Source organism: Procambarus clarkii, chromosome 7 (genome assembly GCF_040958095.1).
Source record: "Procambarus clarkii isolate CNS0578487 chromosome 7, FALCON_Pclarkii_2.0, whole genome shotgun sequence".
Lineage (NCBI taxonomy): Eukaryota > Metazoa > Arthropoda > Malacostraca > Decapoda > Cambaridae > Procambarus > Procambarus clarkii.
In genome coordinates this window covers 16,612,883-16,628,890 of record NC_091156.1, presented here as the reverse complement: position 1 = coordinate 16,628,890, position 16,008 = coordinate 16,612,883, and the positions used below count along the sequence as shown (strand labels likewise).

The 16,008-nt window shown below is 48.4% G+C and overlaps 1 protein-coding gene across 1 annotated transcript in view; it reads left to right on the top strand.

Moving 5' to 3' along the window:
* LOC123761412 (FAST kinase domain-containing protein 5, mitochondrial) overlaps positions 1-16,008 on the top strand; it is a 61,389-nt gene that overhangs the window by 25,689 nt on the left and 19,692 nt on the right. Inside the window, exons 4-5 of the mRNA XM_045747436.2 lie at positions 10,672-10,822; positions 10,977-11,206. Of these exons, the coding sequence (XP_045603392.1) occupies positions 10,672-10,822; positions 10,977-11,206 (381 nt within the window). The remainder of the gene's footprint in view (positions 1-10,671; positions 10,823-10,976; positions 11,207-16,008) is intronic.

The window sequence follows — 16,008 nt, the reverse complement described above, 5'->3', positions numbered from 1 at the left end:
AGTGTTTATTAAAAAGAAACGAGCAAACGAGCATGGCGTCACACGTCGCCGCTCTGCTGTCTGCACAGCTTCCCCTCTCCGGGAGGGGAGGGGGGAAACACCACATATATGTACTGTAGTACATATATGCGCTCATGCTGTGAGCATGAGCTCACAGCACTGCTGTTCAGCTTTTGACCACAGCATCGACTATAAATGAACAAATATGTGTAACTGGTATTATTTAGCGATGATTGTATCACAGAAGACCCCCTGACAGTGATAAATATGACTAGGATTCTGATAATAGCAGGTTTACCTGGTTGATACCTGGTTGATGGGGTTCTGGGAGTTCTTCTACTCCCCAAGCCCGGCCCGAGGCCAGGCTCGACTTGTGAGAGTTTGGTCCACCAGGCTGTTGCTTGGAGCGACCCGCAGGCCCACATACCCACCACAGCCCGGTTGGTCCGGCACTCCTTTGAGGAATAAATCTAGTTTCCTCTTGAAAATGTCCACGGTTGTTCCGGCAATATTTCTTATGCTTGATGGTAGGACGTTGAACAACCGTGGACCTCTGATGTTTATACAGTGTTCTCTGATTGTGCCTATGGCACCTCTGCTCTTCACTGGTTCTATTCTACATTTTCTTCCATGTCGTTCACTCCAGTACGTTGTTATTTTACTGTGTAGATTTGGTACTTGGCCCTCCAGTATCTTCCAGGTGTATATTATTTGATATCTCTCTCGTCTTCTTTCTAGTGAGTACATTTGGAGGGCTTTGAGACGATCCCAATAATTTAGGTGCTTTATTGCGTCTATGCGTGCCGTATATGTTCTCTGTATTCCCTCTATTTCAGCAATCTCTCCTGCTCTGAAGGGGGAAGTGAGTACTGAGCAGTACTCAAGATGGGACAACACAAGTGACTTGAAGAGTACAACCATTGTAATGGGATCCCTGGATTTGAAAGTTCTCGTAATCCATCCTATCATTTTTCTAGCTGTCGCAATATTTGCTTGGTTATGCTCCTTAAACGTTAGGTCGTCAGACATTATTATTCCCAAATCCTTTACATGCTGTTTTCCTACTATGGGCACATTTGATTGTGTTTTGTACTCTGTATTATGTTTAAGGTCCTCATTTTTACCGTACCTGAGTACCTGGAATTTATCACTGTTAAACATCATGTTATTTTCTGATACCCAGTCGAAAACTTTATTAATATCAGCTTGAAGTTTTTCAATGTCCTCAGCCAAGGTAATTTTCATACTGATTTTTGTGTCATCTGCAAAGGATGATACGAAGCTGTGACTTGTATTTTTGTCTATATCTGATATGATAATAGGTTTGTTGTGATAATTTGCGCCGTGCGTAGTATTGTGGTTGGAGTAATGTAGAGGGAGGGAGGGCGGTAGAGTCATCTGCTGAATCTGTGTGGCTACTGTACTTGCTACTGTCTGCACTCACCATACCAGCTTAGTGGTTCACTATGGTGAACACAAATGTAGATACATATATATAATGTGTATATATAGTGTAATAACAGGAAAAGGAGTATGTTGGGAGAAACCATTTTGGTGAGGGAGGTGGTGTCATCTGTATGACTTGTCATACTGTGTAAGGGTGGCCACTATGCTCTTTGGGCACCATAACAGCTTGGTTGTACAGTTATGGTGAACAAAGCATGTAGAAACTTATATATAATGTGTGTGTATATAGTGTAATAACACCATAAACAGTATAGTTGGAGGAGTAATATTAGTGCATCTGGTCTTGAACCAGTGAGGGAGGGAGCATCAGCTGTGTATGGGGACCTCTGTCAGTCTAAACTCACCATACCAGCTTAGTTGTACAGTTATGGTGAACAAAACATGCAGAAATTTATATATAACCTGTGTATTTAGTGTAATAGACCGTAAAGTATTTATTTATTTTTTATAAACATAATAAATGAATCACTAATATGCACACCATAATTTTGAGTATTGCGATGATTCACACATTTTATTATATAAATATATCACACTACACATTATTGAATAATATTACTGCAAAAAACTAAGAAAAAATAAAGCAGATACATTGAAATAATTAGGTAATAATATCTTTGTGGCAACTCTCTCCTGACAGCTCGAACAGACTAGACCTCTCTCTCCGATGCTTGCTCTGTCAATGCCTCTTTTCTGGGGGAAGCCCCGACGGCTCCCTGGAGCTGAATGGATATGTATATATTTCTGGCATCAGTCAGTGCAATGAGTTCTTGCCTACCGGGGACCACGAGCCAGAACCTGGCCCCCTCTAGAGAGGCACGAGGAGCAATGGCCTATAGAGACCCCCCCCTGTGGTTGGGAGCATTCTGTGTCTGCCATCAACTGAGACAGGCACCCAGAAAGGTAGATACCCCAGAACAAATCCCTATTCTGGTAAAAGTACAGTATTGTGACCGAAAGCCGAACAGGTGGACAGAACTCCCCAAATGAAAATTAGCAAACTAGCATGACTTCATCATGTCGCCGCGCCGCTGTCTGCACAACCCCTCTCCCCAGGAGGGGAAAGGGGGAGCCCCAGACACCCCATGCTGGCTATCCACCCATCAGTTCTTTGGCTGGTGCTAGAGGCTACGGTCGTGTGCTCTGGCTCCAGTGATGGTTTCAGCACTGTGCTTTGAATATGGTGGCTGTCTTCCAGGGGTGCGAGAGCCAGGAGTTATTCTCCAGTACTCAGGCTGCATGCGCCTAGGGCTTCCTTCCCTAGGTGCCCTGTAAGTACTGTCCTTGGAGCTTGGGGTTACCTTCCACAAGTTTCTTGGGTCCTGCCTCTGCTGGGTCATTTCACTGCTCGGTTTTTCGCTGCCCTTTGGGTACTTGCGTGTTTTGTCTTCCTTATTTACCTTAGGGTAAGAGGCAGTTTTGCACTGGTGGGGCCCAGTGTACTGCGCAACTTGTTTTCACCTCTTACAGCGGCCGGCTCTGTTCCTCTAAGGTACGCTGTCCTCTTGTGGGGTTTTCTTTTCTTTTTTTTTTTGCCTTGTGGGGGGATCTGCCCTGCTTATTGCCCGCCTGTGCTTGTCCTGTTACGGTGCTTCTCTCGTGGTGCTCCCTGCTAGGTCCCTATGAGTGTACACGTCCCTGGGGGTTCAGTTTTAGTGTGTTTGCTTAGTAGTTTTGGGTGCCGGTTAGCAGTACCCTGCCTGGGGTTACCTGGGTCTCTTTAAGCGCTCAGGGCCCTGGGAAACCCCTAGGGGGTGCGTAGGTCCGATGGATGTGACCCCAGAGTTTCCCCCTCGCTTTGTGTGAGTTTGAGGGCTGTTCGGTCCCCTTGTCTCAGAGTGACCCTCACTGTTTTTGCCTCTGTCACGCTGCCTGTTGGGTCGGTGACACTTTCGACTCCGAGTCCTGTGAGTTCTGCTGCTTGCTAGTGACTCAATTTACCCAGTCTGGTGATGATCTTATGAGGGTACAGGCATTACATGCGTGTTTTAGGTTGTTGCAACGCGCTCGGTTGGTTGCTCACCCCGATGCCCCGAGGCTGCCCCATTTTGCTTATAGGGACCCGGACATGAGTGTGGGTTGTCGGTCGCTTCGATTTTGGTTCAGTCTGCCCCCCCACCCCTCGTCCTTCCCCTCCTGTGGTTTGGTCTGGTTCCCCCCCCCCATTCTTGCTTCCGGCCCCGAAGCGTCTGCCGGAGCAGGGTTTAGATGGTCTTGAGGCTCGGGCAGTCTCGGGGGATGCGCCTTCCTGTGTGGCGACGGAGGCATTCGAGTCTAGTCTCCCTGCCGAAGCCACTGGGTCTGACCAGTGGGCCCCCTTTCGTTCGGCTTATGCGGCCGCGCCGGCTTTGTCTTTTGAGGCCGGTGCTTTGGGAGATGACTCGGCCCTGGGTCCTGCAGAGGAGGATCCCGGAGCGGGGGAGGGGCTGACTTGGGGGCCTTGGGCTCTGCTGGACTCCGCCTGGGTTTTTCTACCTTCTGAGCGGGGCTTCTTGTTACAAGGAGTGGGGTTCTCTTTTCCATCCTCTGCGTATGAATTGAATTTGGTGTCTGCCCCTCCCCAGGTTCGGTTCCGTGTCCCCCCTAGGTTCGTCGGTTCCGTCCTTCCGGAGGTTTTTGGCTTTTTGCATCCAACCTTCTGCGGTGCGGGCAGCCCTTGCGGCTTACCTCCTGCCTGACTCAGATTATGCCTCGGTGATGGATCCGTCTTCGTTCAGATTTGGGACTTCGTTCCCTTTCTGGGTCTGTTACAAGGTTCCGGAGTCATCCTGGCTGGCGGACTGCCCTGTCTTTGCCTTGGAGGCTTGGCATTCTTTCTGCCGTACCCGCACGCTTGAGTGGCGCGAGGCTGTGACAGTGGTTCAGGTTTTCCTGGGAGGTGACCTGGAGCACCTCAATGAGTGCTTGTTTGCCCCTGCCCTTTCCCGGGATGTGGACATGGTGCAGCTCCATGTGCAGGTTCGCTCCCTCTCGACTGCACAGGATGCTGAGGACTTGTGTGCTCATGGCCTTTTGACTTCGGCATTGCATTTCTTTTTCCTTCTGGAGCTGCCTTCGGACTGGCTTAAGGAGGATGTAGGGGTGCTCGGGGTCGTCCCTGGGTCCGGTGCCTTGGGCTCGGCGGCCCGTTCATCGACTGCCTTACTGAAGCTGTTTGCGCCTATCCTGCAGGATGCGCTTTCCCTGTTCTATGCTTCCCAACTCACGTGTCGGCAGGCGGTGCTTGCCTCCTCCCTGGAATAGGCCTGGGCCCTGGCTCTTAAGATGTCTTTTTCCTTTTTGTCTTCTGCTTTTTGAGGATTCTGCCGTGGCGCAGTATATTCGGGCTGCTTCGGCTACTTGTCGGCCTATGTCTGACTTGTTGGTTCTCCGGGGGTCCGGAGGAGGGGGGGGGCTTCCCAGAGGGGTCGTGCCAGGGCTCAGAGTTCCTCTCACCGTGGTAGGCCACAAGTGCCGGGTTCAGGTTCGGCCTCCACCTTCGATCTTGCCTTCGTCTGGTCGGCGCGGTGGTCTCTCTGTGTGAGGTTCTGGGTCTCGTAAGGGGTGCCGACCCTTTCGCAGTTTGCCCCATTGACGGGGCGATGGGGGGGGGGGTGGCTTGGGAGGCTTGTACGCTCACGCTTCGTTCCACAATTTGTAGGCGTTTTGGGTCATTTCTCTCTGCCTGCGGTTGCGTTTGGTGGCCCCTCCTCCTTCTGGAGGTTCGGGGCTGGCGGGACAGGCCTCTTCCTGCGATCTGTCGGGTCATCTTGGAGTAGGTTTGCTTAGGTGTCGTCAAAACAACGTCGTCCCTCAGATGGGTTTCCCGTCTGTTTCCAGTGCCGAAACGGGACTGTGTGAACCTGAGGTTCATTCTGGACTTGTCCCGTCTGAACCCCTGGGTTCATTGCCCCTCCTTTCGGATGACTACGCAGTTTGAAGTTCGGCTCCTATTGGAGCCTTGGATGGTGTCCCTGGATCTCCGGGACGCTTATTGACACGTCTTGATTCAGCCAGGGTTCAGGGATTGACTCGGGTTTGTTGTGGGGCGTCAGGGTTGCCGCTTTCGTTGTCTCCCGTTCGGGTTGAATCTGGCACCTTGCCTGTTCACACCCCTTATGCGGGTCGTCATGGCTTGTCTGCATCTGTTAGGTGTTCAGGTGTTGGCCTACCTCGACAACTGGCTGGTTTGGGTTCCCAGCTGGTCCAGTTGTCTACTAGCCAGGGATTTCGTGCTTTACCAGCTCGCCGGGTTCGGGTTCTTTGTGAACTGGAGGAAGTCCCATCTGGTTCCCTCCCAGGTTCGGCCGTGGCTGGGTCTTGTGTGGGACTCTCAGACTGCTTCCTTGTCTCTTCCTCTGGAGTCTCTCCTCCGGCTGCAGTCCCGCTTGCACCAGTTTTTTGGGGGCACCCGGGTCACTCGGCAGTTGCTTGAGGGCTTGTGCGGGAGCGTGAACTTTGTGATGATGGTCTACTCGCCGGGTCGGGTTTGGCTATGTTGGCTGTTCTGGTTCCTTCGGGAATGTCCCTTCCGCCTTTCTCGTGATTGCTGGGTTCGACCCAAGGGGGCTCTGCGTCGGCTGCTGCGTCGCTGGCTTCCTCTTCGGGGTTTTCGAGGTTCAGTGCCTTGGCGCCTGCCCGAGCCCTCGCTCAATGTGTTCACGGTCGCTTCGTCTCTTGGCTGGGGCTTTGTGACTAGTGCTCACTAGGCCGTTCAGGGGCGGTGGGGTCTGTCCTTCCGTAGAGCCCACAGCGCGGTGCAGGAGTTCACGGCGGTGTGGTTTGCGCTTCGGAGGATTCGGGTCGTCCGTGGATCAACGATCCGGTTCTATTCGGACTGCTCCCTGGTGGTTCATTGGCTGAACCAAGGGAGTTCGATGCGGTCGTTGGCTCTTTGGCGCTGGTCGCTTTGGGTGACTCGTCTGCTGAGTTCTCGGGGTTTGGCTCTCCTGGCAGTTCATGTGCGGGGAGTGTCCAACGTCTTGGTCTATGGCTTGTCCTGTTTCGTTCCCCTCTCCACGGAATGGACAGTCGATGCCGACTCCTTCAGTTGGCTTTGCCGGACGTTCGGACGCCCTGAGGTGGACCTCTTCGTCGGCGTTGTCACGGCGCCTTCCCCTGTGTGTGGCGCCCTTCCCCGACTGCAAAGCTGTCGAGGTGGGGGGTTCCTGTACCTCTTTCTCCCAGTTCAGCTGTGGCTCCAGGTCCTGACTTGGTTGGAGACCTACCAGGGGAGAGTTGTCGTCTTGGCCCCCGTGGTGGCCGGAACAGCCGTGGTTTCAGGCGCTGTTTGCCCAATGTTCGAACCTGGAGGTTTTCCCACAGCTCTGCCTCTTCCAACAGATCGGCCCGGTGCATCACGTGGCTTGTTCGATCTTCTCCTCGAGTCTTTGCGTAATCTTTTTGACTCGGTTTATCTTCATCTCTCTCTGGTGATCAGGTGGCTTCTTTGTTGGTGTCCCACCTGCGGGACAACGTCTTCGGGTGAGAACACATTTAATTTTCCTTATTTACTGGCAACTCTCTATGAATGACTAACAGGTACGAATGGATACACCAGATGGACAATTTAATAATATAAATTTATTTAATTAAGCTCAATATAAAAATCCTAATCTATCTTCCCTATCAAGGAAATATAATTATCAACACTTGTGATGTTAGAACATAAGGGACCAGTACTCACTCAAGATTCAGCAGTGATGAAGCTTGACCAGATTGTCAATCTCCCTCTCCCTGTGATACCCAACACTACACCCCAGATTCCTCTCTCGTCTGAGACACAGACCACAGCTCTCCACTCCCTCTCTCGAAAACAAGCTTTTTTACTCGTCTATCGCAATTTTCCATTGAATGGACGGATTTGAATTTAGTAACATGGGATAGCCTTCCAACCTTTAAAACTACAGGGACCGCATCTCTTTAGAACTTTAAAACTACGACCGCATCGAGCGGCCATGCTCTCGCTCCCCGAGTTCAGACACTCACAATTCCCAATTGAGCCATGCTCTCCCACATAGAGCTCCACGACTCCGGCCTCACTCGGCTCTGCTCTGCTCCAGGCTTCGTCTCAACGTCTACGACACTGCTGTATCCAGGACTACTAAATAAATATGAAACTCGCTAAACACTGTGTATCTAATCAACCCAACAACATAACATAAACGTATGTTACATTGGTCACAGAAACCTCGCCTCACCCTGTAAATGTCTCGTAAGTCAGATACCATCCAAGTTTCTGTTCAAGTTACCTCAACAACTGTCACATCCCTCTTTCCCCGGAGTTAAGACAAAACCATGTGTATGTTAGTTAAGCATGATTTTGTCTTAACCCAGACTGGTCCTTCAGTTTGAAAAATAAATTGCCTTAAAAAAATATCTAACCTAACTAAGTACAGTTACACAATCATTCAGGCTTTATGCATAAATTCCTGCTTTTAATATAACAATATTACATAATCCCGACGGTCCATTCAACAGTGGCAGTCCAGCAACCAGTCGTTCAGGACTGAAGAACCTTCAAAATTTACATCTTCTTCTAATTGACTTTTCTCTTTTAATCTTGTCTTGATGGCAATGCTGGGACGTTGACACCAACGAGGTCTTGCTATAGAAGTGAGCAATTATAGGCGTTGAGGCTGTGCTGGCCTGGTGACAGATGAGTAGGTCCTGACTACAGCTCCTGAGTTTCCATCCCCTCACAGGTGTCCCTCATCACAGCATACTAGGCCTTAACCACTTTCTTCGTTCTCTCATCAAACACTGAATACTGAAAGACGCGCAATGTGTCCCTCTATTGGCGGGTTAAGCACCCTCTACAGGGATCGTGCTGTTCCTCTGTGATCACCTCGTTAATCATCTTGTTCCTTCAGCGGATGTGGCTTCCTTGAGAACCAGAGAAAGGTCTTGCATAATCTGGAAGCTGGGGTGCATTCTGAAGACCATACATCTTCCATCTCCGGTCCTGCATATGCCTTTGTTGATACAGCAGGGTTGGGCATGCTTCGATGACATTAGCAAGGCGACGGTCCATCTTAATTACTTGTTGACGTCTAAAACCAGCGCTACTGATGACAGCAATACAACATACTGCTAGCAACCTCATATGGGTGAGGCATCAGCCAGGTGACTTCCGACATCACCTTCCCCAGGACCGCAAGAGGTCCACTAGGCTGAGAGGGAGGGGGGTTGTAGCGTATCCCCCTCCTCTCTCCGGGGTCCAGGCCATCTGGCACCCCTGCCAGAAGGAACGGCATAAATACTGTTCCACTGGCCTCAGTTATTCAAGATGTGGCTGGCTCTGTAGGATAAGGAGACTAGGTACCATTATACATGGGGGGGGGGGGGTTGAAAGACATGACTACATGACTGGTGGAAGCATGGATCTCGCCCTGGGATTGGGAATGCACAGCTCCCAATCCCAGTGTGGTTAGATACTCCTCCCAAAGTCCAAACACCAAATTTATCAAAGTCCAAACATATCGTGCTTTATCGTGCCTTGCTTTATCAATATTACTACCCTTATCTTCTTCTAATCATAAGGTCTGAATTTCATCATCAGAGAGCGACCTTTCGACACCCCGTCCAACAGGGGATTGGGAGTCGGAGGTGCATGCGCCAGCCATGGATGCTCACTCAGAACTGAGCCAACTTGTGGTCTTGGGGCATGCTGGGAGTTTTTTCAAGATGGCTATCACTCACTGGAGGTCTCGGGCATCCATCTCGGACCCAACCAACCGTGCATGCATTTTGAATCTTACAGTATCCTAACATCACTCCTGAGTCGGGTGGCGCACCGCCAAATGCCGTGCTATGTCAAATGGCGCAGTGAATGGTTAACCTCTAGCTGAGGTTAACTCCCTGCTCCCCCTTGAACCTTCTTGGTTTCTGGATCAGTGTTGTGTGTTTTTTCTTCCCCTCTGTTCACACGTGCCCCTTTAGACTGGGAGGTTTTTCTTAAGGCTTTGTTTTTATTGGCTCTTGCCTCTGGTTGTGAAGTTGGGAAATTTCATGCTCTCCACAGGATGCATGATCATTTTGTCCTGTTGAGCGAGATCTTTGCCTGCAGCCATCTACTTCTTTTCTGGCGAAGAATGAAACTGTTGACCTCCAGAAGGGTCCCTTGGTAATTGATAATTTGTTTGGTCTGGTGTACATCATTTGTTGTGTCCGGTAGCTGTGGTTCTTCACTATCTATGCACCTCTAGTTCTATTTTGGTGGATGTGCTGTTTGGTGATATGGTTTCCTTAGTTCCCAGTTCCAGGGCATGTTTGTGCTAGGTCATCATCTGCAATGCTTTTCAAAGCTGTCCTCCTTGCAGTCTACCTTTGGGCCCACAATGTTCATAAGTTTGTAGCTTTGGCTGCTGCTTTTGCTAATATTGTACTAGTTTGTCATGGCTGATATTCGGGCTCAAGGGTTTTGGAGATCTAATAGGGTCCTGGCGGCTAGGCATTTGGTCAACGTTCCTGCTCCCATTTAGGCTTGTGTTGCCTTGGGCTGAATTTCCTGGCTTGGTGTTTCTTCTTTGACATTGTAACTGCCACCCACTGCCTTCCTGTCGGGTCCCTTTTTCTTTCTTCTCTGTTGCTAGTTAGCTGCAAGGAGCCACCTAGGGGCTTTCCCAGAAAGCCAGCATTGAATGTAATGTAATGAAACTTCCCTCTCTGGATGAGTCCTGGTGGCTTCCTGACTCCCCCCTACTAAGTACATCAGTTCATGGCTCATCAGCAACGGACTAAATGCATGGCATGGGACGCCAGCTTTGCTGACTGCTGGTGGTTTGGCGCATGCACACTGAGGTAAAAGGCGATGGCGGTGGCTTAGCATTTGCACTCTGGGGTAGCACTCTTCGTACCAAATTTCATTTGAACATTTTCATTATGAATGATTCTTTTGCAGTATCTTTTGGCTGTTTTAGTTTTGTTTTCATGAATCATCAGGTGTTTTGTATTTTTTGTATCCTTTCTGGGGGCTTTCTTGGTGAGGGATGATTGTAACAATTCCCTGCTCCCTGTGCCTTTTTGAGAGGGTCATGTTCTGGATCTGGTCCCCAGTAGGCCAATAGACGCCTGTGACTTGTGTGGCTAAGTATTTGGAAGCTATATGAGCAACATAGCTTTAGGGAGCCACCAGGGTCACCCCACAATGGGGCATTTCATTACTGGTTGTTGGTTCTTTAATACTATACTTGTTATGATTAATAAATGTTCTTTTCTTTTCAGCAATACATGGGAAACTTGCCACTAGGGCCTGCCAAGTACTTGACGCATCAAGAACGCTTACTACTAGAAGTTAAAGACAAATTAGCAGCCATGATGGGAGGGCAGCACCTTGTTACAGCCACTCATGTCCTTCCACATTTCCAGAATCCAGGTTAACAAATTGAGGAAATTGTTTTGTTACTGATAAATGTTTCAAATATTGTATATTATTCTATTTTCTTTTTTTATTGGTGGAATAATAAGTTAAAATCTAAGTACAGAACAGTAATTAAATATGATGATCTATTCCTTATGGTAATTGGCAGACTTGGTATTTTGCACGACCAACAATGGAGATCCTGTATCACTGCCTGAAGAATACCTTGACCTTGCTCCTACTTCACTCAAGATTCCTATAGAGCACATTAGTGGTGTGCAGTGGAATGCTGTAATTATTGCTGGACGCAACTCCTTTATTCGCAACACTGAAACTATGCGAGGCACTGTACATATGAAGAAGAGACAACTACTTCGGTTAGGCTATCATGTTTCAGTGGTAAGTCAGGCTATTGAATTTTGCTGATAAAATTTAATCATCATTATAGTATTTTTGATAGCATACTTTTATATCCTTTTAAACTATAAATGGTACTGACTAAATTGGTATCCTCAGTAGTGAGGCTGTATTTTCAAAATCACTGTTTGTGTGTGTAATTACCATAGTGTAGTTACAGGATGAGTTATGCTCGTGGTGTCCCGTCTTCCTAGCACTCTGCCGTATAACACATTAACCCTTAAACTGCGCATGGCGTATATATACACCATGAGTAACATGTCCCATGGTGCGCATGACGTACATATACGCCATAGGGTGCCATGCACGATTCAAATGGCCCGCGGCTACACGGGGTTCACATTAGCTTCCTCAGGGCTCTTGTAAACAGACGCCATTTTCTGTGGGGAGCCCCTACGGCTCCCTGGAGCTTATCGGGCTAATGTATGTTATATTAAACCGGGACATTAGCTAAGGAGTTCAGACCTACCAGGGACCAGCGCCAGAACCTGGCCCCTTCTGAGAAGTTTCAGGGAGCAATGGCCCTGGAAAATCCCTTTGTGGTTGGGGTTTTCCTTATCTGCCATCGACCGAGGTTAGGCACCCAGAAAGGTAGGCATAACAAAACAAACCCCACATGGTAAAAAACTAAAACAAAAAACTGAACAGAGAGGTAGAAACTCCCTACAATCACAAGGAAACAAGCAAACAAGCAAACATCACACTTTACTGCCACGCCGATCGTCCGCGCAGCCCTCCCCGCCCCGGGAGGGGAAGGGGGAGCCCCGGACCTACCGCGCCGGCTGCCAAGCTTCAGTTCGTAAGCTAATATCAACCGGGATAGACGGTTCTCTGGCCACAGTTTCCTAGGCGGTGTTTGCCTTGTGTGGCGTTCACTGCCATGTGTTGTGTTGTGCGGTGGCCAGGAGTACTTCATCAGTGCCGGGGCTGCATGTGCTTAGTGGCTGACTTTCCTAAGTGCCCTGTGAGTACTGCCCTTGCGTAACAGAGTTATCTTCCCTGGGGCGTTCGGGAACCGTTCCCGTAGAGGTTCTTGCTGCTCGGCATTTGCCTCACCCTTGGGGGCTTGGGGCCCTTGTTTGGCCCTGGGTAGGGATTGGTATTGTGCTGGTTAGGGCGTCAAGGTGTTGCACAGCCTGCCACCTAAGTGGCGACCGGTTCCTGTTGCCTCTGGAGACTGTGTACTTTTGCGGGGGTTTTCTTTTGTTTTTATTTTCATTTGCCTGGTGGGGGTCTGCCCTCTACCCTCTTGTTATGTTTGGGTTTCTTAACCGGTTAGCAACACCTTGCCCGGGCTTTCCGTAGCAGTCAGCCTACGGGTCCTGGAAACCCGTCTGGGCTCGGGGGACCATTGAATGTGTCTTCCGGGTTCCAACCCGTCTTGTACGGGATCGTTGGTTGCTGTGCCCTTGTCTCCGGGTGACAGTCACCACTTTTACCTCCGTCATGCTGCCTGTTGGGTCACTGACACCTTGACCCGGAGTCTTGCGAGAGATTCTCTGCTTGTTCTCCAGTACTCTCCTGATGTTATTACTGTTCAGAGTACGGGCGGCATCCGTGTTGCAGGCTAGGTTAGGTTGCTGCAACATGCTAGGTTGGTTTCCCACCTGGATGCCCCGAGGCCGCCCCGTTTGGTTAGGTGCTGTTTGCCCCTTTCCCTCCCTGTTCCCGGCTCCGGACTGTCTGTGGGTTTTGGGGTTGGGGCAGAGACTAGGGTGGTTTTCGGGGGCTGCCCTGTTCGGGTTGGGGGATGGAGGTTTTTCAAGCCTGTTTCTCCTGCCAAGGCTTCTGGGTCTTACCAGCCCTTTCTTGCTGCCTTTCCCATGGACTCTTACTTTTCTTTAAGGGCGGAGGGCTTGGAGGACGGCTCTGCCCCGGGCTCTCTGTTGTTGGTTCCCGGGGCTGTGGGGAAAGCCTGCTAGCAGTTCTGGGGCGGTTTGCCCCTGCCTGGGTTTTATGCTGTTGGGCGGCGTTTTTCGCCCATCCAGTCTGCTTGCTTCCTACTTTTGCTGGCGTGTTTTTGTGTATTAAGCGTCAGTCACAGCCCCTGCTGGCAGCCATTTTCGTCTGCCGGTTTCCCGGCGTGGCCACCAGGGCGGCGTTGCGGTTTGTTTACATGCGACTGGGTGTGCGAGCAGCATCTTGGGTGATACCTAGTTGATACCTGGTTGATGGGGTTCTGGGAGTTCTTCTACTCCCCAAGCCCGGCCCGAGGCCAGGCTTGATTTATGAGAGTTTGGTCCACCAGGCTGTTGCTTGGAGCGGCCCGCAGGCCCACATACCCACCACAGCCCGGTTGGTCCGGCACTCCTTGCAGGAATAAATCTAGTTTCCTCTTGAAAATGTCCACGGTTGTTCCGGCAATATTTCTTATGCTTGCTGGGAGGACGTTGAACAACCGCGGACCTCTGATGTTTATACAGTGTTCTCTGATTGTGCCTATGGCACCTCTGCTCTTCACTGGTTCTATTCTACATTTTCTTCCATATCGTTTACTCCAGTACGTTGTTATTTTACTGTGTAAATTTGGTACTTGGCCCTCCAGTATCTTCCAGGTGTATATTATTTGATATCTCTCTCGTCTTCTTTCTAGTGAGTACATTAGGAGGGCTTTGAGACGATCCCAATAATTTAGGTGCTTTATTGCGTCTATGCGTGCCGTATATGTTCTCTGTATTCCTTCCATTTCAGCAATCTCTCCTGCTCTGAAGGAGGAAGTGAGTGCTGAGCAGTACTCAAGACAGGACAACACAAGTGACTTGAAGAGAACAACCATTGTGATGGGATCCCTGGATTTGAAAGTTCTCGTAATCCATCCTATCATTTTTCTAGCTGTCGCAATATTTGCTTGGTTATGCTCCTTAAACGTTAGGTCGTCAGACATTATTATTTCCAAATCCTTTACATGCTGTTTTTCTACTATGGGTACATTTGATTGTGTTTTGTACTCTGTATTATGTTTAAGGTCCTCATTTTTACCGTACCTGAGTACCTGGAATTTATCACTGTTAACAACACAAGTGACTTGAAGAGTACAACCATTGTGATGGGATCCCTGGATTTGAAAGTTCTCGTAATCCATCCTATCATTTTTCTAGCTGTCGCAATATTTGCTTGGTTATGCTCCTTAAACGTTAGGTCGTCAGACATTATTATTTCCAAATCCTTTACATGCTGTTTTTCTACTATGGGTACATTTGATTGTGTTTTGTACTCTGTATTATGTTTAAGGTCCTCATTTTTACCGTACCTGAGTACCTGGAATTTATCACTGTTAAACATCATGTTATTTTCTGATGCCCAGTCGAAAACTTTATTAATATCAGCTTGAAGTTTTTCAATGTCCTCAGCCGAGGTAATTTTCATACTGATTTTTGTGTCATCTGCAAAGGATGATACGAAGCTGTGACTTGTATTTTTGTCTATATCTGATATGAGAATAAGGAAAGCAGCGGTGCAAGGACTGTATCCTGAGGTACAGAGCTTTTCACTGCACTTGGACTAGATTTTATATGGTTGACAGTTACTCGCTGAGTCCTGTTTGACAGAAAACTGAGTATCCAGCGTCCTACTTTACCGGTTATTCCCATTGACTTCATTTTGTGTGCTATCACGCCATGGTCACATTTATCGAAAGCCTTTGCGAAGTCCGTGTATATCACATCAGCATTCTGCTTCTCTTCTAATGCCTCAGTGACTTTGTCGTAGTGCTCAAGTAGCTGTGAGAGGCACGATCTTCCCGCTCGAAATCCATGTTGGCCTGGGTTGTGAAGGTCATTTGTCTCCATGAAATTGGTGACCTGACTCCTAATCACTCTCTCAAATACTTTTATGATGTGCGATGTTAGTGCAACTGGTCTATAATTTTTTGCCAATGCTTTGCTCCCTCCCTTGTGTAGAGGGGCTATGTCTGCTACTTTAAGTGCATCTGGTATCTCCCCCGTGTCCAAGCTCTTCCTCCACACTACTGAGTGCCTGTGCTACCGGCACTTTGCATTTCTTTATAAATATTGAATTCCATGAGTCTGGACCTGGGGCCGAGTGCATGGGCATGTTTTCAATTTCTTTTTCAAAATTTAGTGCACTCGTGTTTATAGCAGTTATATTTACAGGGGTTTGAATATCCCGCATAAAGAAATTGTCTGGATCTTCCACCTTCATGTTGTTTATTGGAGTGCTAAACATGTCCTCATACTGCTTTTTTAGGATTTCACTAATTTCTTTGTCATCCTCCGTGTATGAACCTTCACTTGTACGAATAGGTCCAATACTGGCAGTGGTTTTTGCTTTTGATTTCGCATATGAGAAGAAATATTTTGGATTTTTCTTTATTTCCTGAATTGCTTTCTGTTCTAACTACCTTTCTTCAGTTTCATATGAGTGTTTCAGTTTCCGCTCAATTTCTTCAATCTCCCTATTTAAATTATTCCTTCTTTGACGGGAAATTCGTGTCTGCATAAGCAGTTCCGTTATTTTTTTCCTGCGTTTATAGTGTCGTCTGCATTCTCTTTCTACGTTAGATCTCTTTCTGGCTTTCCTCAAAGGAACATGTTTCAGACAGACTTGATACGCTACTGAAGTCAGTTTTTCTATTCCTTCTGTAGGACTTGTATTATTTAGAACAGTTCCCCATGGAATGTTTGTAAGTTCCCTGTTTATTATCTCCCAGTCTATCCTTTTATTATAGACTGAGTTTTCACCTTTTTTTTCAGTTTTTTTTTATTCTGTTGTCATTTCTTTGCTTTTCTGGTGTTTTCTGCCCGTTGCCTGTTCCTTTGGGAATG